The sequence below is a fragment of the Melanotaenia boesemani genome, chromosome 14, assembly GCF_017639745.1.
Source record: "Melanotaenia boesemani isolate fMelBoe1 chromosome 14, fMelBoe1.pri, whole genome shotgun sequence".
In the NCBI taxonomy this organism is placed as follows: domain Eukaryota; kingdom Metazoa; phylum Chordata; class Actinopteri; order Atheriniformes; family Melanotaeniidae; genus Melanotaenia; species Melanotaenia boesemani.
Window position 1 is genome coordinate 14,001,295 of NC_055695.1, and position 24,541 is coordinate 14,025,835.

Consider the following 24,541-nt stretch of genomic DNA (forward strand, 5'->3'; position numbering starts at 1 on the left):
TGTGCAGAGTGGAGTGTGTTTTGTGTTTTTTACTTATAAAGAAACCACTGCTCAGATAAATCTATTTTTATCTTCTCAACCTCTATTTCCTGCTGGTCTATCATTTCCTACTGCCCACTCAGCCACCTTCATCAGTGCACCACCTTTACCCCACCTCTCCTACCTTAAATCAGCAGATTCTAGCTGGTAATCATAGACAGTTTTTTTGTATGCAAAATTTACTGGATGTCCCTGCAGGACACACTGGTGCAAAACCATAGTTGGCAGTCATAAGATTGTAATTCTTTATTAAACATGCATTTTCTATGTTTATAAATTGATGAAAAAATATTAGATTCACTGGGCTCAATAATGTCAAAATGTCCTCAAATCATTCACGAATATTGCTATGCAAATTCTCAGCATATTGGATTGGAGATTTATTAATTGTCAAAGATGGAAAATGCACCTGTGGAAGCAATTTTTATCTACCCGGAATGTAATTTCCTTCTTTTATAAGGATTACGTCACTCCACTTGATAACATCCAGTTTTACGGGGGTGCAGCTCTCTCCATAGGCTTTGGCTACAATTATAGTGGCACATGATTAGCTTCCAACTGCCTCCCTAAATTTGCCTCCAGTTTTCATTTTGGCCTCACCAGCAATCTAAGTCCATTTTGTTAAGCCAGACAACACTGTAGTAATAAAAACTATTACCAAAGGCCAATGTTACTTTCTAACAATCATGCACTCTATTTGTTGGCTCACATTATCTCTGCTCAGCATCACTTCCACCTCCATGGTGCTCACATTTGAGGACATCCCAACTGCATCTTCAATTCACTGCTTCACTTCTCTGCCTAGAGATATAGACTCTTAGCTTCAAAATCGGACATGCATCCTTCTCCAGTCCCATCATTTTCAATTAGATCATTGTTAACTTATGATGCAGTTCAGGAACCCTTATATGGCTCACCAGTTTTTAATCGTAGCTTGCATAGCTTCAAACATTTTAATTAAAAAAGATATATGAAGTTTCAAACATGAGCTTCGTCTTCCTGCAATATCCTGGCCTAAAAGGTTTGTTGCAGCATGGCCACAACAGCAACATTTACTAGCTTTGTTATAAAAGTGGCTTTTCTGTTGTCTTACTCATGTGGCTCTTGTGCAAAATAGAGGTAAGATTTAGGAAGTAGTAATAGTAGCATCCGCCCATCCACCCCCCAGCCCACATCCAGCTCGTACTGAGCAATAAGCCAAATAGTTCTGTATGCAACTGCAGTCATAGGACATGGTGCTGTCTGCAAACCAATGTCTGTACCTTCAAACAAAATCACTTGCATTTTTACTCATGTCACGCGTGCACATAAAAACACTTACGCAGATGTACATTTCAGGAAATGTAAACCCTGAGCAGCAAAACGCTCAAAGGGGCATATTTATTTTTTTGAACAGTTTTCATTTATGAAATGAAAATGACAAAATACTTTGTTAATCCCTAGAGGAAATTTTATATATATATATATATATATATAATATATATTATATGTGGCATTGCTGTTTATATATATATATATATATATATATATAATTATATATATTTGGCAGCAGTATGCAGTGGTATGTATGTAGAAGTAGTGCAACAGTTAAACTTCTTGGTGAAAAAAATAAAGCATCTATAATTATAGCAGATTAAGATGATGATGAAATGTATGCTATATAGTTGACTGGAGTTAATATTTTGTCTTCAGCTTATTCAGCTCTTTAAATTCATGTTAGAGAGCTGCAGACCCAGTTTGCTGACCCAGTTGGCAAGCTTTTTGAATCCCAGATACACAGTGATTGTAAGTCTCCTCACTAGTCTTATGTAGATACATAAAAATTAAATTCAGGAAGGCAAATAAACTGAAAAGGGTTTCATTACCTGCTCAGTGTTACTCATCCACTCAACAGCTCTAGGGGCTGGATAAGAGTAATAGGGGCTAGGGAGCTCTCTGCAGGACTGCTTACCTACAAGAGCTTTTTCTTTCTTTTTTTTTTTCTTTTTTTTGTGATTGCATTCACCTCGAAGATAGAAATGCTGATGTGGCATCAAAAGCTTGCCAGCAGCTTGTAAACAAGTCAAAGTGACCAAATTCCTTCATTGCGTACAGTATTAGCAAAGCCTGGAGTGTGGTCCACCTTTTTTCTCTTTTGATTTTATTCAATGATAATGCTTGCAGCAGTTCTTTGAGCCATTTTATTTTTACTGGTGTTGAACAGTTTTTCTTTTATAGAACGACAGATGCTGATACTGTATTCTTGTGTTCAACAAATCCCTTTACATTCATAGTGTTTGGCTCACTCGCCACGCAGTTACATCACAAATGGTCTTGCTCATGCTGGGAGAATACCCTAAAACAGAGGTCACTAAGAAGCAGACCCCGGTCCACTCATCTCATATGGACCCAGACCCGAAGTTAAAATATGAAATCTCACCGGGTTCTTTCATTTTAACTGGCTTAACTTTTACTGGCTTAACGGCAGTGGTCAGGAAACACCCAGACCAATTACACGTGAGGCAAGCCATCCCACGTGGTGCACTCAGTCGTATATTAGCAACTTCATTGGACATTAATGAGTCACCAATACTCTGCCACGTATAAAGAATAACTACATTTGATATAGTATGTATACATACATTGTAATTACCAAGTTTGCCTCAGTGATAAACAGGACAAGAAAACGATTCAGGGGTTTTTATAGAAAATTTATATTAATATGACGATATTATTTTATAAATATTTTCATAGATCAAATAGAAAAATCAGTACACTGAGTAAAAGTTAAAATAAGATTTAAAAACAGAAAAACTGTGCGTGTCTGTAGAAGTAAAATATTTAAAAAAAAATGTGGTACTGTTTTGTAAAAATTCATGCACCAGAGGGTTAATTCAAGTCAACTGAACAAATTGCCAAGCCAGCTTTGTTTATAAAGCACCTTACTGAACAAAAGTGCCCAACAGAAAACAGCTAAGAAGCTAAAAAAAAAACAGTAAAAAGAAAAAACAATAAAAGCTAAACAATCTAAAAAAAACCAAAACAACAATAAGAGAAAAAAAAAAAGCAACTCGTACTGGTTGAAACACCAATGATCATTAATGAACAGCCTATATATATATTTATATATTTTTTTCTAACTGGACCTCTTTAAATTTTAGTTCAATACCTCTGCCCTAGAAGATCGCACACCCATCTTTGATTCTTGCCATGCAGACATGAAGAAACAGGATACCTTAAATACTTATAAGAACTATGGAAAAGTAGCTGTGGTCTGACAGCATTTCATATGTCTGACTAATATTTGACAGCTATTTGTCCTAAAACTGTCTTGTATATCTAAGAAAGGAAAGGCAAATAGATGAGTGAGTCAAGCTAGAAATTATTTACTGTGGTGATGGTGCCCAAGAGCAAATCAGCTGCACTCATCTCTCAAAGCTTTGACAGCTTCTTGAGAACTGAAGGCTTTTCTTAACTGTTGCTGCTTCTTTCTCAGTGATTGGGTCTTAAAAGAGGGGTTCAGATGAAACGTGTGTCATCCATAAAAGTGGCAAAACTGGGCCGCTCTGAAGAATGGTGGCTGAACCCCAAGAGTAGATCATCCATTTTACAACAAGAGATTATTACATCTCAAAGCGGCACTGCTCTTTACTTAAATTTTTATGCCTTGCAACACTGTAAGATTTTGGCTGTCACTTACATGTATCATGAATTAATAATAGACACAATCATCAATATAGATTTATAAACTCTGAGGATCATTGACGTCTCCATACATCACAACCTGACTGTCTATTACATTGATGACATTGAAACTAATACTATAGCTATAGTTTATGTAATCTTTTAAAATATTAATAGTCACAAGCACTTCTTGAATTTTTATGGATTGAAACATTCAAAATAATAATACAAGCATGCATCACGAAACATGCAAACTTAAGTTGCTCTGCTTGACTTTTGACTTTGAGATTCTTTGAACAGAACTGGAAATTGATTTGTTAGATATCATTCATAACCATAATATAAGCAGATTTTTTTTTTTTAAACAGCAACATGTTCTCACACATGTGAAAAGCACATGAATTAAGATGGGATCTTTGTTTTTTTTTCTCCCTTGTCTGTACAGTGCCTGGTCCACCTTATCTGTCAGTGGCTCAAGACTCAAAGTCATCAGCTGTTGTTCACTGGGATCCTCCAGACCTGACCAATGGCATGGACCTCCATGGATACCGGCTTCAGTTTGGCCGAAAAGATGTCTTTCCTTTGGCCATACTGGAATTTGCTCCCCAAGAGCGGCAATACTCTGTGGACAGCATTCACCGGGGGGCCACTTATCTCTTTAAGATCTCAGCCAAGAGTAGAGGGGGCTTTGGGGAAGAGGCTGTGGCAGAACTTACCGTGCCTGAGAATACGCCAGGGGGATACCCTCAAATTAATGAGGGCTCAAATGTAACATGCTGCTCAGTACAGCTGTCCTGGTCTCCACCAGTGCTGGCAGAGAGGAATGGGGTCATCACAGAGTACACTTTGGCCTATAAAGAAGCGGGTACAGGAGAAGCACCACAAGAACTCCGCTTGCCTCCCAGCCTATCCAGCTATGTGCTCAACAGCCTGAAACCGAACTCGCCATATGATGTGAAAATACGTGCACACACCAGTGTAGGCCCAGGGCCCTACAGCCCGCCTATCCAGTATCGGACGGTGGCCATTGATCCAGCAGGTAGGGCTTGCCTGTTTCTTTCCCACCCCAGTGGCAGGGGTTGGAAATTGGCTAAAAACCAATCTGCAACGACACATAAATGAAAATCGCGACACCCACTTTTTCGACCACCTCGACCTCTCCTCAAAAAGGGGAAGGATTGATATTTAAATTGCTTGCAGTGGGACTCACTTCACTAACCCAAACCAGGTAAAACCCAAGTCAGTAAGTTCTAGTCAGTCATTAAAAGAAAGTGGAGATCAGCGTAGAGCTTTAAGGTAAGTGTTGTTTGGTCAGACGCTCCTGTCAGTCCTTGCAGCCCTTTGCCAAGCACATTCACTAAGCTAATGCCATCTCACATCCCCAGTTTTCAAACAAGGTAGGATTTCAGTCAAAAACAGTCACTTCAAGAGTATTTTCAGATTATGCTTAGATTAAAGGATCAAATTTTTCTTTGGGTTTCATTTTATTTTATGTTTTTTTTTTCCAAGATATTATTCCCTTCCTAACTCCCTTCCTCTCATGAGGCTTCCTCCCCTTTTCCCCTGTTCCTGAACAGGACAGCTTGTGGCATGGCATCCCACAGATGCACTGCTGAGGACTGTTGGCATGCTGTGTTTTGGGTCTGTCTCTATGCCCGTGTGGCAGCACGTAGGCAGTGCCAACTCAAACTCAGTACCATGTAAGAACAGTTGGCTTTGGGTTTACATGGGTCATTTGCTAATCATCAAGTGGTCAAACTCAGTGGTGAGATGGGTTGGCACTACCCACGATGGTTGGCCAAAGGGTACACCCTTGTCCTCCATGGGTTTGTTGTCCATGAGTCTTACGTGCTGTGTGTCTTAACCAATGGCATTGCCCTTCTCACAGCCAATCACAGCTCACCGATGCATTCACTCTCCAACCCAGAGGAAAGTTGCAGGGGAAGAACAACTTTTTGCTTTTTTAAAGCTGAGGTTCTTTATTGCTTTTTCTCTCCTTGGTTTCTCTCTGTTTGATCTTTTAACTCAAGATGCACTTTTTGCTTTGTTTTTTTTTTTCTTGCATTTGTCCATTCAACAGATGTTCCAAAGAATTTTACTGTGAAGTGGGCCACAAAGACTGCAGTAGTCCTTGCATGGAAGTTTTCCAAAACCACATCTCCATACAAATGCACGGTGAGGTTCTTTAAGGGAGGGGAAAATTTGTTTGCCATGTCATGTGGATTGAATATGAGTTCAGTTAAAGTTGGCATTGTGTTCTTTTCTTTAGTTGTTTTTGCTATCATACTTGTTTAGTTCAATCATTTATCCACTGTCCTTTCGTTTCAATTTCTGGTTAATCTGTTGTAATCTAGATTGAGTACAACCACCAGAAGATGGATGTGGATGCCAGGAAGATGAAGGCATACATCACAGGGTTAAAACACAACACTACTTACAAGTTTAGGGTAACCTGCCAAGAAAGCATGGATGCAGGGCCGCAGCATCGTGTGGAGGCCAGGACTGCACCACTCATCCTGCTCAAGAAACCCAAGCTAGACAGCTACTTTGAGCCAGAGAGTGTGCTCACCATGTCCTTCCCACCAGTAAATACCAAGGACGTCAAGTGAGTATCTACAAATTTAAAATCTAAAAGATTGTATGATATTATTTATTTATTTATTTTTTGTATTTCTTTTTTTTTCCTTGTTGCTGCATTTCCAGGAATTTTTATGTAGTTGTGGTGCCACTTAAGACATCTTCGGGAACCGTTAAAAACCTGATGAACCCTGATGAGATGGACATGGAAGAGGTATGGTCTGTTAAAAAGTCAGTCTGGCACACTGTCTAGCACTGCATCGAATGAAATGAAGTGTAACATATGTATAGGAGCATGAGGCAATGCTGTGTATTCCCTGTTGGTGATACTAGTGGTTGCATATGCTAGCTGTGTAGCAAACACCATGTTGAAGAAATAGGCACACAACACAGACACAAGTACATCTCAGTTATGCTAATTTATCCCCAGAAGCATGCAGAAGAGAGAATTATACAGTCTTTTCCCACTCTTCCCATAGCTCGGGGTCACCTTGAGCACCAGATCAACAGCAAGCATCCCTGTTGGATTTGGAATTACACACATTTCCTCTATTTAGCACATGCAGATTAAACTGAGTGAAAGGGCTTAGATCATATATATATATTTGGCAACTTTTTGAACCCACAGTTTTCATTTGAGTTTGACCCATTCACTGAAAGGGTTTATGGCTTTTATGTTTAGAGGAAAATATAACACCAAATTACATTTTATCGTTTGTGGGGACGAGGGCTCCCAGACAATGATAATACCTGTAGATCTTTTCTTTATTGAAAATGAAGAGTTGGACTTATTGACAGATCATTTTTGTTTTTCTCATTTGATCATCATTAGCCTATTTTAGTCCTTTTGTTCAGGTTTTTACAGATACTGCAGCATCCAAAATCATTGCTATTGTGGGTAAGACTTAATTGTTTCAAGGTCTATTCCTTTTAAAAGATAGGACAATGGAGTTTACAGTGTTTCAAAACTTGAATCAGTCACAGTAAGAAAGATGCAAAAATGAACATAGAAGTACAAGATGTAAACTAATACCTCTTACACTGAACAGCTATTGCGGGAGGTGATCCCAAAGCGTCGTTCACGTCGTCAACTGGCACAGCTGGACCAGAGAGATCCCTACATCACAGCTTGCTTCAGACAGCTTCCCACCAGCTTCACGGTGGGATCTGACCATCGCCACAGCACCTGTGAGAATAAGCCTCTTAAACCTGGTCAGGAGTACGTCTTCTTCTTAATGGCTGAACTCAATGCCACTGCAGGGGTGAGTTTCTGGTTCAGCTCACTTGAGACTTATTCTTTTTTTGGCAGAGTGGATTTAATACTTTAGCTTTCTTAATATCATGCGCGCTGCTTCAATTTCATAAATCCAACACTTCTTTCAGTACGGTTCTGTTCAGATCACTTCTTATGTATCTGCTACAAATGCCTGTATGTTTTTTCCTTTTCAGAGAATGTTTGCAACCAGTCCTTACACCGACACTGTGAAGACTCCCGATTTGGTGGTGGACCCTTTGCCAGTAGAAACTGGTGATGGACTGATATGGGTGGTTGGCCCTGTCCTGGCTGTTGTCTTCATAATCTGCATTGTCATTGCCATTCTTCTCTACAAAAAGTGAGTTGGCTTTAGAACACTTTGTTAAAACCAAAATAAAAAAAAACAAAAAACAAAAAAAACTGTTCAACATCAAATGATTTTTTTTTTTTTTGATCATTTATATTTTGAATGGGTTGCCAGTTTAGGAATTTCTCTGGAAAGAGATTTAACTGCATGTCTTCCCAGCCTTGTTGCTGTGTGACCCTATCGTTTAGAAAGACAGTGGATGGAATCCACTCAGTTATGTGCCTGCAAATATAGCTGCAGCTCATGTTGTTTTTTGGGGTATTTTTAGGGTATTAGCATAAATGTGCTTTAAAATCATTTTGTTTTACTCTCATTCACCAACCTGACAAGAGTTGATAGTCATTTGATGTTGAACCAGTATTAATAACTTGGGGAATGGGGTCACTGGGAGATAATTGCATGAGAAGATGCATGCTGAAACAGGGTCATATTTTGTATTCATTACAGCATGACATTCAAACACCCAATAATGTTTTTGCATGTAAATATGAAAGCAGCCTTGTTGTGGGGAAAAAAAGGAGGTTGTGGTAAGTGAGCTGGTTGGAGAAAGAAGAGATGAGATTTGTTGAGGTTAAGTACAGTAAGTAGTACTACCACCAATCTTCTAATCATTTTGATATCAAATGAAATCTATTAATCACTGAAACAATGAGTTACTTACTTGTTCCTGGAATCAATAATATCTTTTAATTGAAAGGATTTCACTACTTAGTGGTTTTTCTTGAAAGCCCAATGAGCATTTTAAAAGCAAAAAAACAAATAGAAAAAAAAAAAGAAAACTTGTTTTACAGTTAGGTAAGAGGCAGCACCTAAATACCAGGAGAGAACTCTGTATCATCTAAAGGTGGTAAGGGCCAGTGTGAGCGACTGTCAGATAATCCCTTGCTGTCTGACCTTGCCTTACCTCCGTCTTGGTGGTTAGGGAGAGTAACATCTCTCCTTGGATCTCTCTTTTTTCTTTCTTCTCGTTCTCTCAACCTCACTTTCCCATCTCCTGCCCACCCCCCACCCCCCGTCTCTCCCTGGTGAATAGTGTTTCCTGGGTCTGCCCTTGGCCCTGACATTCCCCTTTCCCTATCTATATCTGTACCTCATGCACACACATAAACACACACATGTATTAATAAATGCATGCTCTTACTTGCACATTTCATTGAATACTCACTCATTCTCACTCACGTACATGCACACACACACACATGCACACGCCTCCTCCAAATGCTGATGAGCATTATCTCGCCTTTTGCGAGCCCACCAGTGACCCCTGTGAATTTTAAACTGCTCTCTATTGATTTATCTCTCTTCTTGCCTCTCCCTCTCCCCTTTCTCCTTGTGTGTTGTGTTTTTACCATCTTTATATATTTATTTGGCACCTATTGCATTCTCTGGGAACAGCAAACCAGACAGGTAAGGTATAGTCTTATTTAGATTCACAGCGTTTTGCAAGAGGGCATAAAAATATTCAATTAAAAAAATATATTTAAAAAGCCAAAGTTGTTCATTCTTCAGGGGTGAAGGAGCTCACAGCTTGAGTTCTTGATTTGATGGCATTTTCAGTATTTTTGGCCTGCTGAGTTTTTGTTCATTTATAAATGAAGGTGGTAAAATGTTTTTTTGGATTAATTACTCAAAATGTATTCTGTTTTTTTGTGTTGTTGTACGTCTGTCCCTCTTTGTACTCTTTGTCTTATTCTTCAGCCGCAAAAGAAAAGAGTCAGAGCCCCGCACAAAATGCCTGCTCAACAATGCAGATATTACTCCCCACCACCCTACAGACCCTGTAGAGATGAGACGCATCAACTTCCAAACTCCAGGTAAAAGAAAAATCCACGTCTATGTTAAGTTGATAAAAAGCAACTGTATTATAAAGCTATGAATGCCATTATATAAGTATACCCAAGCTATAGTGTTTAATAGGAAAGGAGGCAAAGTTGTAGTATTTATTTATTTACTTTTTTTTTTTTTTTTAAAGTTACTTAAACCATAATGGAAACTGTAAAGGAGCTTGATGTGGCTTTAACAGACTGTATTGTATTTCAGATCTGCTATCTTTTTCATCCTTTTTATATCATAACTTTGAAAGAATTTAAGATACTCTGGACTTTCCGGGCCTAATGTAATTCAATTTCTTCTAAAAAAAAACACAAGTGAATGGAAATTAGCAGTAGTATAGTTACTAGCTATATATAATCTCACTGTCCCTATTGACACCAAATTATTCATTTAAAGCAAGAGCCTTTCATGCATGTAAGATAAAACATTAAATAGAAGTAATGTGTTTTAAAAGTATTTACCTGTGCAAGTGACACACGCATAAGGCTACACATTGTTACATATATGCTGCAGTGTTTATGCCCATTGAATGCACTCATGTCATTTTGTTGAACATTGTTTGGCTTCATATCTGCCTGCAGGCCATTTATCCGTTTGCCATGTACCCGTGTAACAATTAACCATTGATGAATTACAAATGGTTAGAAATGATGTCTGTTGTTGGACTGGAAACAAATCCTTTTCTTCTCCTGGGTTTACATACTTCATTTTTGTCTTTCTTTCTAGCTTTCTTTCTTGCTTGCTTTCTTTCTTGCTTTCTGATGTTCATCCAAGCTAAAGTCTGGTGTTAGCAACAGAGCACATTACATCCTGCACACATTCTCTAAGGCTTCAACAGCTGAAGCTTGTCTGACAAGCTTCTCCTGCAGACCCGTTTGTCTGTCGGTCTGCCTTTCTGCTGTCAAGCCTCCTGGGATTTGGCTACATTGGCATCTGTAGTTTGTTGTGTTTCATCATAGCCACAGTTGAATCAAGTTTGCTTCTTGTGTTTTTTTGGATTCAGTGCATTCAGTTTCTATCCATCAGTTACAGGCCAGAAAATTCTTGTGGATTTGCATGCCATCATTCTAGTTGTGAAAACTTGTAGTCCTGAGCCAACCCGACAGCAGCCTGTAGAGTTATCTCTAACTAAACATCTTGGTTTATAAACTTTCTGCTATAGCATCAAATCACTCTTGAATTTTAAACCACTCTTTTTGTATTTATATGAAACCTCATCTTTTTAGAGGTCGACGTTTCAGAGTGGGTTAATCTGTTACCAAACATTTGACATAGACTGCTTTTTGAGAAACATGTACCCTCACTGAAATGGCATTTTTCTTACCTGTTACAGCACACCTGCATAAAAAAAGGAAGTAAATATTGCAGAAGTGGGAAAAAAAAATTGCATCCAACCTATTTTTCTTCTTTTTTGTTTATTTATTTTTTATTTTCTTGCCCAACAGATTTCTGTCTCCTGCCCTAGTTGTCTTTCATCCATCTGTCATCCACGGCCAGTTTCTGCACCGTGACAAGACTCAGATCTCAAAAATAGAGTATTTCTCTTCAGCTTCTTTGGTAGCCCCTGCATGTTGCCTTATTTTGTTTCTTGGGGGAAAAAAAAAACAAACAGAAACAAAAACACAAGAGTTTCTTTGCATCAGAGAGTAGATATGTTATGGACACATAGATCTTCATTTCACTGTCCCCATATTTATGATGATAGTAGCCCCATAAGTGATTCCATTATCATACAATGACCATTTCTGCTTGCTCTCCCTTCCTATTCTTTTCACCTTGCCCACAGTTATCTTGCTTTAGTAATTACAAAAATCATTTTACAATCTGTTGCTACCTTATATATAACATTCACCATTACATGCAGAGACTTCTCTTTATATATGACAAGTGTTCTCATTCAGCAGCCCTGCCGTTGTTCTGCGGAATTGGGTGCTGTTGTTATCTCCGCACCCTGGGAATTTAATTTGAATGGACATTTTAGCCCAATTAGGCGGGCCGGTGAGCATTTGTGAACATACCCATCAGCTAATAGCGACCATTGTTCAAATGAGCAAACTCCCTGTGCAGTTATCCAAGGCTTCTCCAATCTATCGGAGCATATGCCACATCGGCCATGTGTGCTCAGTGACCCCTAGTGATGACGAACATAAAATATGTTTTTGACTTTGTTTCCAGTGTTTGGAAGTATGGGCTTTGTTTGCATGTGCGCGCATTTGTATTTGTACTGTGAAGCCCATATGTAATGTGACGCCCTCACATTGACATTCTGAAACTCTCCGTGGGGCAGAGAGTGTGTCTAGTTTTGTCATTATCTTCCTTGTTGCCGAGGGTTTAATTGGCAAATGGGTCCAAAGTAATGAAGCAGCACAACTCAGTGGATATCTGCTCCCTATCTTAACACAGCTCTGTCCATTTACCCACTTTCTCTACCATTTTATTCACTTTCTCTCCCTCTCTATGCAGTTAACAAACTGGTTAACCTATAATCAATAATTTACTCTTGTTTCTTTGCAGTGATTCTGGCTCAAATTGCTTTAACAAGGATCAGTATTCATACGTGGTATGGGATGAAATAACTTTCATTAATGGCACAGAATGTAGAATATCAGCATACTCTAAGAGAACACAGCCTTTTAAACTTGGCCCTTTCTCTAGTAAATGATCATCACGGTCCACATTAACTTTCAGTTGCAGCTGATGTCCCCTCGAGGACGGCACAGAACACCGGAGTTGTTTCCAGTGAGCTGTAACTAAAGCTGTTCACTGTTTTGGGTGCCCGTCAAGTTTCTTGTTGTGCTTGCTGTGTTCACATTTTCCGATGGGTAAAATGTGGAGGTTGATTCTTTGTTTTATAGTACTGGCAAATAAAAATTTCTTTTTCATCTTATACCGCAGAAAAACTCCTGAACACAGCAAAACAAGAAGAAACAAACAACAACAAAAAACTATCTAAAAGCTTTCTCTCTGCAAATAAATACACCAATCATGTCATAACCTCTCTCTCTCAATATATTTTTAGGAACAGTAGTTTTATAGGAATTTCGGAAGACTTAAACCTTGTGTCCACTGATATCCCAGCACATTTGATCAGCCCAGGAAATCATTTCTTCATTTACTACAGCTAAAATATGTTTGTTGTTTGAGGCGTGCAATCACCGTACGGCTGCTTGTAATGTTAGGAATGCTGCGCTTAGCTTCAACTCTCCGTTGAGATTCCAGTAGTAAACATTTTCCACCAATAAATGTTTAACGTGTTTTCTGCTGCAAAGTTTATCTGCAAAACACACACTGTCTGTAAGCAGAGCCAGGCAGCTTCCATTTTTCTAATGTAGATAGTAGCAGGAAACTGTGCAGGGTTCACAAAACAATTAGTAGGTCCACCTGCTGGTGTAATCAGTTGCTGCAGCAATTCAGGTGCTTTTATCAGTTAATATATTCTCTTATCAATTAAACAGCAATGAATTGACTAAAATTCCCATAAATAAATTTTGAAAACACACAAACTATCTTGGTATGATCAGTGTAAAGATTCTGGCTTTTATAAGAATCTGCATCCTTATTAAGTGTTCCATATTAAAGAGGTAAAGTGAATACTTTCCAATGCATTTGCGATAACTTTTTATTTTCTTCTCTCTGTTTCTGTTTCTCTTCTTTTTAACTTACAAATAAAGCAGCTCTTCACACCCCTTCAATTCTGACAGAAAAAATACTTTCCAGGCATACAATTCAGACATTTTCTTGCAGACTGCTTTGTTCTCTTGAAAATCTCACAGATAGCAGCCAGTCGCTCGCATGTATCAGCAACCTACATGTTAGTGCAAATTACAGCAGCAGCTATAACAGCCATACCCTCCTACTCACAGTTCTGTCGATTCGCACACACTACTCATAAACAGAATCCGACGTGCCTGAACCTCCTCCCTGTTGTGATGAATGACATGTGGAGACAGGGGATCAGAGCACCACCCGCTAGGCTTAATTAGTCATTGTCACAAATCAATTAGGGTGAGGGGGATGTTCAATGTCTTCATCCCTTTGCTTTCGCTTGAAGCTGCTCGTATGATGTCTTTAGATGTATATGAAAGGTAAATTCACCTAAATCACAGGACTGTCACCAGCATACCATTTTTTAATGAAAATGTGACTTATCAACCTTGTTGTTGCATTGGAGAAAAAAAAATATGATATCTGGAAAGGAGACAGAAATTTTTTATGCTTTTTTTTTTCTTACTTTTGCCCTCGAATAATGTTTTATTTACCTTTAATTTTCACAAATTTCATATACCAGGAGCAAAGTATAATATTTGATGTCAGGCAACCATGTTGATTTCAGTTTTAACCGTTGACGGCAACATCCAACTGAACTTAATCTCTCAGCCACGTGTCCAGCTAATGTAGTCACTCGAGCCCTTAAACAGCTGGAAAGACCCAGCTCTACCCGGATATAACACCCACTAGTTGTGGCCTCAGAGGACCTCTCCTCGAGAGAAGATAAGAGTTTGAGCCATCACCACACTCTTCTGAGCTCTGACGCCCGTCATCTCTGGCTCCACAGCTGTCAGCAAAGAATGCTGACACTTTTCCACACCTTTCACTCAGTGCCTCAGCACCAAGCTACAGACAAAGAAACCTTTCAGAGTTAGTTTCACCAGCAAACATAAGCTGGTTTCCCCCTTTCCTGTCTCTTTTGCAGTCCTCTGCAGAGCTCAGACGTAGCAAATCAATTTTCTTATCCCTCATCTCTATAACTGTTGATATGGAGGGGGGAGTCATAGGCTCAAAACCATGACCAACAAGTCTGTGTGTTGCACTAGTATTAGCTGGTTGAAGAGTAGGTCTGGTCAACTCTAAAAATGTTTCTGACTCATATCTGCACAAACAATATCTGCCATTCTGACCACCCTGGTGAAGTCCTAGATTAACCAAGTGTAATCTTTTAGTGTCAGAGAATTGTAATATTGCCTTTATGCTTTTACTTCATGACCATTTATTACTTTGTACATTTTATATTTTCTTTTTTTCATATCCTGTTCTGTTGCATAATAGCTTTTTGAAACCATTGTCTCCTATGTTTGCTGTTCTTTACAGATTCTGGTCTAAGCAGTCCTCAGAGTGAAGCAGATTTTGACTATGAAAGTTAGTCTCTATGCATTTAGAATTTGTGCTCCAGCTTTCTTTTTATATATATATATTTTCTTTTATGTATGTGTGTGTGTGTGTGTGTGTGTGTCTTTTTCTTTAGATCTGCTTGCCTCATTCTCCAAATACATAACTTGCACTTATTTTATTTGTTTTTTCACATGATGCAGCAATATTTAAGCACAAATTATGTTGGTTTCTATCAGTACACTGGGCTTTTTAAAAATTGTTTTAATTGTTTTTTTCTTTAATTGGATGCCAGTCACAATATTCACTTGGGCTGTTGGCTGTGCATTAATCCACCATGCATAAATAACATGTATAATCACTACTGCTGATGTATAGATGCTTTGAAAGTTTTTTCTTTTTTTTCAAGAGTACAATATGTGTTACTACTCTTTCTCAGTTCCTTGTTCTTGTTGTTCTCTCTTCTTCTTCCTTCTCTTTCACCACCACTGCTCCATTTTTCCATTCTGAACCAACGGGGTCTTTTCTGTGCTCAGAGATAACGAGTAGAATTAATTAAAGCAGCACAAAACAATGACTCGACATTAGATCACCTTCCTCTCCACCCAAAAGAGTCATCCGAGAGAAAAGCATAGTTCTGGTTTTCCTCTGTCTCCCCTTTATTTTCGTTGCTTACCCGCAGACAGACTTCTTCCCTTTTATATGGAAATATGCAACATCAGAAATAGGCTTTTGGAGAAACTGGCTTGGCTTATCAAAAAGAATCATTTTATTTCTCAGGCACATCGACTGCGGATGGGAAGATTGGAAATGTGTAATTAGATGCTAGTTTGTTTTTCAGTGTTCACTGATCATGTTGATTGCAGCGAAAAAATGGAAGCATGCTTAGGAAAAATGTGCAATGTGGGGGAGGGTTGTGTGTTAAAGACAAGGATGAGAGTGTTGGATTTTGGGTAGAGAATAACAACACTGTCTTTGGTTGACTTTGCTCAGCTACGGTATATTTTAAGAAACTTTTATTTTTCTTTTCTTTGCGTCAGTCTACTTTCAGTGTGTAAGTGAGGAATTAAATAGAAGTTAGATGCCTTAAATCATTTGACTTTATAGCTCTAACAGCTAATATATAGAGAAATAGATGTATTTAGATGGTAAATGGAACTAAGTCAGTTCATATTCTAGTTTAAAAATACTGGACAAAACATATTAAATCTCCTACCAGTTTAGGGTGTATGGAGGTTTATAAAACCCTTCGAACTTACAGACAATAGATAACAGCCTGTTCCACTGGTAGTGTATAATGGATGCTATATATATAAACACTTCCAGTCTGATACTACTTCTACATATAGACAGTAATATAGACAATAGACATACTAAAATAAACTAAGGGAGTTTTTGTTGTCATGGAAAAATATGAAGTGGCACATAAAAGCTACTCAAACATTATTTGATCCTCAAACTTTCTGCTCCTGCTCTCTCACATAGAAATATGGACCCCTCATTTGCATACACATTTACTTGTTCCACTCATGGTTTTTAAAACCTTTTCCCTTTGAATTTGAGGCCAGAAAAACCTGACAACTGAATTTAACTTAATTTTTCCACTTTCCCTTCAAGCCCATGTCTCAGCCTGAAGAGGTGCCACTGCCATCTGCAGGCTTTGTTTGCACATTTACAAACTCAAGTATAGATATAAGAGCCCTGATATTACTTTACGAGGTGATTTTGAAATCAAGATATGAAAAGCAAAGCTTCTAAATAGGCTGTACAAACAGAGAAAACCAATTTGTCTAAGCCTTTAATCATTTAAATGTTCCATAAAGAAGGGCAAAAGTGTGTGTGCTACAACTCTTGTCAAGTAAAGTGTTAATACGATATGTCCGTTCATGTCCAGATGATGACATGGCATCCAGTGTCATCTCCATTCATCTCATATACAGTATGCTTTGTAATCCTCATGTAATTGAGCTGTGTATTGTTCCCTGTGTGTAAAATAAATTACCGTCACTAATGAAGACTGTCAGTACAGAATTGGGCTCCTCTTAAGTGCAACAAAAGCAACCAAAACACGGTTGACCCTCTGTGACATTGCAAGGATATTAAGCACCGTCAGAGAAGGAAAATTAAGGATGCTTAATGTGATTATGCCGATTTGCATGGCCAATTAAGCCAGGGTAACTATTTGTGAGGGGATGTCAGGGATTTGTTGACTTTTGACCTCAGTACTCAACAAGAAAGAGGCCTCTAACTACAAATATAAAAGTGTTATGTATTGCTGGGCTGTATGCTAGGACAGAGCCACAATCCATGGTTGTTCCATATTCCATTACATGGCCTCAGCATTATGCTACTAAATGGATTAGTGACTGGAGTGCACAGCAGTGCTGATAATATTATGGCAGAAGCAACACAATATTCAGTGAATAGAAGAGTACACCCACAGGGTGAGAAAAAAGTGAAAGGCTTGTACTTGGGAGAGCTCATTCCAGGATTTGGAAGAAGTGCATATTGGAAATGTAACTGAGAATGTTTATGTTTGATTCTGAAAGGTAAGGGATATTTATCTTGGCACTTTCACTGGTTTGAGGGAACCATCAGATGAAGGAAAGGATATATTGTTTGCTCTGCACATGCTGGCTGGAATGGAGCAGCTCACCGTGTCACTCAACATCACTCACATTTCTAAACGTATGATCCCCTCCCTCTCACATCCCCTCCCGCAAGCCCCCAGGTCAGGGCTCGATTAGAAAATAAATGGTTGCCATACATTAATTATATCAGGTCAAATTTATATCAGAACATATTTCATACATATTTTATATTAAAAAATTTAATAACATTCTTTGTGCTATATATTAATTACAAATGTAAAACTCATTTAACTCTGTCTCTGCTTTTATTTGCTGTAAAGTTTTATCGGACCGACGAGTGATCGGTGTTGAATTTTCTGCTTTTGTTGGCAGCAGATATACTGAAAGCAGATATTACCTTTGATTTTCTTTAGAGTACAAAGGATTTTTGTTAACATGTGCGTTCCACTGATTGAAAGAGTAAAAAATGTCTCTGGTGTTTCTTGTCTTTGATCTCTCCATAAAAAAAAACTTCTATTTTTCATCTTGTGTCATTTTAAACTAATTCCCCAAGCTATGTTTGAGCCATAATTGGCTACAGTCTCCATGTTTCTGTTTGCCCATTTATCCATCAGCAGCCAGATTTTTGACTAAATTAATGCATTTTTCTCTGTGGGTGTAGCTTCTTTGGAAAAATTATCTATTAGCTCTTATTTGTCAAAACTTAATATTTTTTGAGCTCTGGCCTGGTCCACTCAAGAAACTGTAACATCACAAGTCAACGCACTTTTATGTTTGACGTTTATCATGTTGTGCTCAAGCTTCCCCATCACTAAAACCCAACTTTCTTTGTTGTGTACACGAGAAATCCTCACCATTACATGTGTGTGATTTAAAAGTTTTAAGCCCAATTCCCCTCCACTGTATTAATGAACTGTTTTTCCTTTCTTCTCCTGTGTGGAATTTCTGTGTCTATTTTCTGGCGAACAGGTATGATGAATCATCCTCCTATCCCTATCTCAGAGCTGGCTGAACACACAGAACTTCTCAAGGCTAACGACAACCTCAAACTCTCCCAGGAATATGAGGTGAGTCGGCCCAAGGTTCAAAGGGTGAAGAGTATTGATTTCACTGGAAAACGACAAGGGAGTCTCTACGATTATGTTGTGTAGCCATATTTTTTTTCCTTTCATGTCTTGTAGTCCTGTTTGTTGGCTGTACATAGCAATGAATACATATCAAATGTTCTTATCTGTCTATTTCCTCAACATAGTAATGCAAAACAATTACTGAGTTCAATCATGTAAAATTTTTGAACAGCCAAATGCATTTTCCTATCATTTTTGGTTAAATAGAAGCGTCATTGTAGTATGACGCATCTGGTACATGTGAGATATGGAGAACAGAAGTTTAATGTTCATTTGAATAAAAAAAAAAAAGTCAACGTTACAATACCAAGTAAAGGAAAAACAGAGGGAGACCAGAAAACGATTGGAGGCTGAGCCATCTTGAACATTTTCTTTAAAAAATAAAAAAAAAGAATATATATATATATATATATATATATATATATATACACACATATATATATATGACTCCCTGAATAAGGGGATAAATAAGTGGTTTAAAATTCTTCACACACTTCAATGAACTTAGACTAAAGATTTTCTTTCTCCTAAAATAGAGATATAGGCTGTTTTGTTCCGCAGAGCTCCACACTGGCAGCCAAGCTTTGAGTGTGTATGTGTAGAGAGAGAGAGAGAGGCTAACTGAGCTGTCTGAGCTGTGAGACTGCAGCGGTTATAAATGACACCAGAGTTGATTAGAAATCAGGAGCGCTGAATCAGCTCTCGTTTGCATACAAGCAATATGCCCCACTCGCCATCCCTAAATCACCGAGCCTGTCGCCGCGCTGCAAGCCAGCCTAAGGTAGGAAGTGGGTTCGCCAGCATAGATTGCCGTCATCATGCCTGCTGGTGGATGTTGGTGGATAATGACTTCTCATAGCAATCCAGTATTTCTGGGGTATCTATTATTCATAAATCCACATCCAGGCTGTATACCTAACCCAAAAGCTTGTTCCATCCAATGAGACGAGAGACGTGATGCCAAAGTTGACGCTACAACTTCTAATTACTTGGCTTCAGAAGAGAGTCTTAAACTACGAGCTCATGTCTTTCTTTTTCTCTCTGTCCGCCTGCACCCCCCCCCCACCCCCCCCACCCCCCTTCGAAAAAAGAGATGACCAAATTAAATAGAGAAGTGTAATTTTAATTTTGTTATTTTCTTGATGAATGGCTTCTGGTCCCGGCGCCCCTGCTTGCCAAGCGTAGCTTTACAGAGCTTTGACTGATTGGTTTTTAGCCAGGCGGGATGTGAGGGAGGAGGGAGAAATGGAGGGAAGAGTAAGGAGAGGAGAGAGATGAGGTGGAGAGGCATGGTTAATGATGAGGACTCGGTGTGAGGAGAGAGAGCAGGACAACACAGCAGGCGAATGGAGATGAGGAGGAGATAATCTGATGCACAAATAGCAATGAAAAGGCAACTGTGCTTCACCTGATGATACTGAAGATACTTCTCTGCTACCAAGAAGTCGGGAGCTACACCAGAAAATACAAGCCCTGGCTCTTAAGTCATAAGGAACAGTGAGAAATTACTATGATAATAATTTTTAGATGGTTTTTAGACCATTTTTAGAGGCAGCTGCACCTCTAGAATTAGTATTTGATATTTGCCATATTTGTTTTGTTGCTTGGTTTGTTAAATTATTAATGAAATATACACAGATGTGGATTTTACATTTTAAAATAAGAAATGTTTCAGGAATGTGACCTCAATCTTCATATGCACACACGCAAATACATAACACAGCAAGCCTAAAGATAATCTAGAAAGCAAGGGAAGATGGCAAGAGAGTAGGTGGAGGACTGTTAAATAGAAAGATGGTGTAAACATCAGAGAGAAGAGGGGAGATGAAGAACAGGATAAAAAGAGGAACAAAAAAAGTGGAAGGCTTTGAAGATGAGGAGATCAAGATAAGGAAAATGGGGACAGAAAAATAGCGGACAGCGAGAAAAGAAAATAGGTGATGCTAAAACAGAGGAAGAATCTCGTTGCTGTAAGGTTTACATACAGATTGAATGTGAGATTGAGTTTCTGATCAGGCTTTAGCCTCAGCCTTTCTCTTTGGCTACGACTGAAAGCGTCATCCTAAGCCCCACACCAACTGAGCAGCAGATGCCACACCAAAGCAGTTATAATGAAATGCTTAAATATCCTGAAAGGGGACATGAATTGTTTGTTAATTTTTGTATTTGAAGAAGCTGTCTGAATAATGAAATTTTCTTACTACATTGGCAGTAGCAGTATTTAAAACCAATTCTCAAATAACTTCTTTTTTTTTCTTTCTTTATAAATGAAATCGTCTTCTCAATCTGTTCCTCTTTTTTCTGGCATTAAGGTTGTATTGTTGTTACTCAGCTCTGCTCACGGCTCCTCTGATTGCTTCTTTATGTGTGCATGTTGTGACTGTCTCTGCCTCCCATCAGTCTATTGATCCAGGCCAGCAGTTCACCTGGGAGCACTCCAACCTGGAGGTGAACAAACCCAAAAATCGTTACGCCAACGTCATCGCCTACGACCATTCCCGTGTCATCCTAGCTCCTATCGAGGGTAAGGCTCACCTGCGCACTCTCCACTCTTACCTAAACCTCTGAGATAAACTACAGATTATTGGCTGACTCCTCATTCATAGTTAATGTCAAGAATGAAGACATTGGCTGTTAAACAAAATTGTGCTACAACAAAAGAGCTACAGTAGTAAGCTGGTATGTGAAGTTCAGTCAGTAGATATATGGAATCAAAGAACTGAGGACTTGTTTCTGCTTAACTAGCTTTGTAGCAGCTAAGAAGTTTATGCAACTTAATTATTTTGGGAGTGAGGCAGGGACTTGTTTCAGCTCATCACTGCGTCCAGCACTCTCATCTCACACTCAAAGGGATCCAGGTCCCATTTGTCTCATCAGATCTTCCCCTTGCTTTTGACTTCCCTCTAACTATCCATAGGCACGAAGTACTCTGAATCTTAGAGCCAGAAAATCTCATCCTCTGAATCCTAAATCTTAAGGGACATTGTCAGAGATACTCACCCTTCACCACTAACATTGTTCTGGCTGTGCATCACCAGAAGAGCTCTGAAATCTTCACAGTAATGCCAAACTCTGTACTCGAGAGTACTTCGCTTTTGTGTGAGCTAACTGCTCAGACTGGATTTCGACATCTCGCAGTAGTCAGGCCAATTTGGCAGCGGCACAACATGCATAGCAAAATTATTCCAAGGGAAAGAAAAAAACCACCTCGTCCATAAATACATAAATTAATCAAGTCTGAAATTTCTATTTTACACTGCAGTGATTTTGCTATTAGTCGCAGCAGTAGAACAATTCATGCACACCACCATTCTCTGTTCACTTAGCTATGACTAAAGCCAAGGCACCGCGGTCAAAGTGTGGTACGACGTGGTATCTGTTTTAATTACAATTTTCTTTTTCTTCTTACTTCAATTCTCTTTTTTTTTTTTTTCTCACTCACTCTCTCACTGAGTTTCTTTATCTTGCTCCTCCTCTCCATCCTAGCTGTTGTCCTCACTGAGTCTCCACTCTCAAATCAGCCCAGTCAAGTGTTTTATTGTTTGCTGCTTGAGTGAGGATGTGTCAGTCAAAGAGACGTGGCTCTCCAGCACAGATGCTGTCACACTGGAATCCTGTTTCCAAGGCAGGAGTACGAGGAGTTAGCTAAACGAAGATGGGTGATGTCTTGTCTTATCACCGTCAGCTTCTCAGTGTTGGACAAACTCTAATCACAGGATTATCTCGTCTGGGCTCAAGCCTTCCTTCTACAACAAGTTTAAATGACTGAGCCTGTTGTAATTTTAAGCTAATCTTAAGGGCATCTTGATAATTTAGTGACACGCAATCTGTAGATGCACGATTTTGCTTGAGTTTACAAGTTCAAGATCCTTTGCTTTAAACATTGCACATCTTTTTACACAGCAAAGCATAGCAGGAGGTGGGGGTCTTTATGGTTAGATTTAGTAGGACCAGTGTGTCTTAAAGCATGACAGCAGCCTAAGAGGGATGGGATGTGGTGTCATGGCTGAGTGGCTGATTTATTTTTTACTACCCTCTGATCTTCACACACACACACACACCACCCGTGATGGTGGTAAAGCAGATGCAGGTTTCCACTGCGTATCTACAGAAACTTGAGCAGGACTACAGAAGTAGAAAAGATTATACAGGAGCAGCTAAAAATTCTTTTAAAAAATTTGATATTTTTTCTGTTTTTGTTTATTTAACTTTAACTATAAAAATTGTGTTAATGTGTGTGAGAACTGGGAATTATTAAGGCAGATGATACAACACAAAAGAGATCAAATAAGGAGTAAAACAGTGACAAAGTCTGAGCAATTAATTAGGGACTGTGTTAAAGGAGGTAAAGTCTTCCGAGGTATCACTAAATCTTTTAAAATCTCATTTTCGTGTGTATCTTTGGATGTAGGGATAACAGGTAGTGACTACATCAACGCCAACTACATTGATGGATACAGGAAGCAGAATGCCTACATAGCGACACAGGGTCCCTTACCAGAGACATTTGGGGACTTTTGGAGGATGGTGTGGGAACAAAGAGCAGCCACTGTGGTCATGATGACTAAGCTGGAAGAGAAGTCACGGGTAAGTCTGCTCAAGCTGCTGATCCACTGGACTGCTTCTATTCTTCTTTTTTTCCTTTTTTTTAATAAACTGGTAAATGTAATCACTGCTTCACAAGACAACAAACAAACAGCTGCCGACAACAGTGCAGCTTAACATTGATTTAGAAGCTTCACACACCTTGGTAGGTAATCAGACTTCATTTTCTTAAGGCTGATTGCTTTCAGAGGACTGCAGAAACTGAGGGGAAATCACAAGGGTAGGTGATAATACAGAGTTAACTCAAAGACAGTCTACCTGTGCACATCTGATTGGTTAAGTTCCACTGGGAGTATCTTTATAGACTTGGATTTGTTTTCTTTCTTTATTTGCAGTGGAAACAAGCTGCTGCATGTCCTCAAAAGTCATGATAACATAGCAAGTTGTTATATATGAACTGAGCATTTTAAGCAATGGAGTGTACTAGTGTATTTGTAGTATCTGTGGCTAGAACCCACAACCATCTTTTTATGGAGGGAGGCTGAAGAAAAATTATCTGGAGGAAGGCTGACGTTTTAATGTGTGTTGTTGTGGGTTTTCAGCCTACTGTAGTTATCCAACAGGTTAGCTGAAACTTTAAAGATGAAAGACTGACACTTGTTTTCACACATTAAGAAATATGGCTGTAAGCAAAGTTGTTAAATTTAACGACACCTCAATCAGCTTCAACATTAGAATTCTACTGACACATGTAGGCATTACTGATAATAACCTAGCAATGTAATGCATAATAACTTAGCATCCAGCTGCCTGATTAGTACATTTTAATGAGTGCATTTTCCTGCTTACACTCTGCTCTCAGATATGATTTTAAGATGTGAAACTGTAATGAAGTATTTTCAATATAGTGGATTGAAGTTTCCTTAGAAAAGGATGTAAATACTCTGCTACAGAATCTACGGTGATTATATCCTGTTTTGTGGAGGCGTGGACTTGTCTAAATGTCAAAAAGCCAAGTGCGATGTTTTAACCTGTCAACTTAAACCCTTGTCAACATCAAGCTCATTCACCCCAGGTGTCTCCACTTATTCTCCCTCCTTCTATCGGTTTTCACTTGTTTACCTATCCTCCATCCCGACATGTGCATTCCACTCCTGTCAAACGTGATCAGGATTAGCGGGCAGTGGAACTTGAGTGTCAGTTTGAGCAGGAAATGGGAGAGAAAGCTGGAGAGCAGCACGTCTCCCTCACTAGCTGTCACATCTCATCAGATGTCCGCTGGGGCATCACACCCCAAACTGAATGAATGTTTATTAGATGGGCTGCTCGGGGGAGGAGCAGGTGCTGTGCTTTCAGAACCACAAATGAATTTGAAAATGCTAAAAATGCTTACAGTCATAATAATAAATCAAAAAGAGTTGCTCTAAAACTCATCTTA

At 38.9% G+C, this 24,541-nt stretch overlaps 1 protein-coding gene across 1 annotated transcript in view; it reads left to right on the plus strand.

Moving 5' to 3' along the window:
• ptprsa (protein tyrosine phosphatase receptor type Sa) overlaps positions 1-24,541 on the plus strand; it is a 127,374-nt gene that overhangs the window by 83,363 nt on the left and 19,470 nt on the right. Inside the window, exons 17-28 of the mRNA XM_042005806.1 lie at positions 4,148-4,741; positions 5,783-5,877; positions 6,057-6,307; positions 6,406-6,493; positions 7,329-7,541; positions 7,729-7,892; positions 9,297-9,308; positions 9,600-9,715; positions 14,823-14,870; positions 18,401-18,498; positions 20,959-21,082; positions 22,970-23,145. Coding sequence (XP_041861740.1) covers positions 4,148-4,741; positions 5,783-5,877; positions 6,057-6,307; positions 6,406-6,493; positions 7,329-7,541; positions 7,729-7,892; positions 9,297-9,308; positions 9,600-9,715; positions 14,823-14,870; positions 18,401-18,498; positions 20,959-21,082; positions 22,970-23,145 — 1,979 coding nt within the window. The remainder of the gene's footprint in view (positions 1-4,147; positions 4,742-5,782; positions 5,878-6,056; positions 6,308-6,405; positions 6,494-7,328; positions 7,542-7,728; positions 7,893-9,296; positions 9,309-9,599; positions 9,716-14,822; positions 14,871-18,400; positions 18,499-20,958; positions 21,083-22,969; positions 23,146-24,541) is intronic.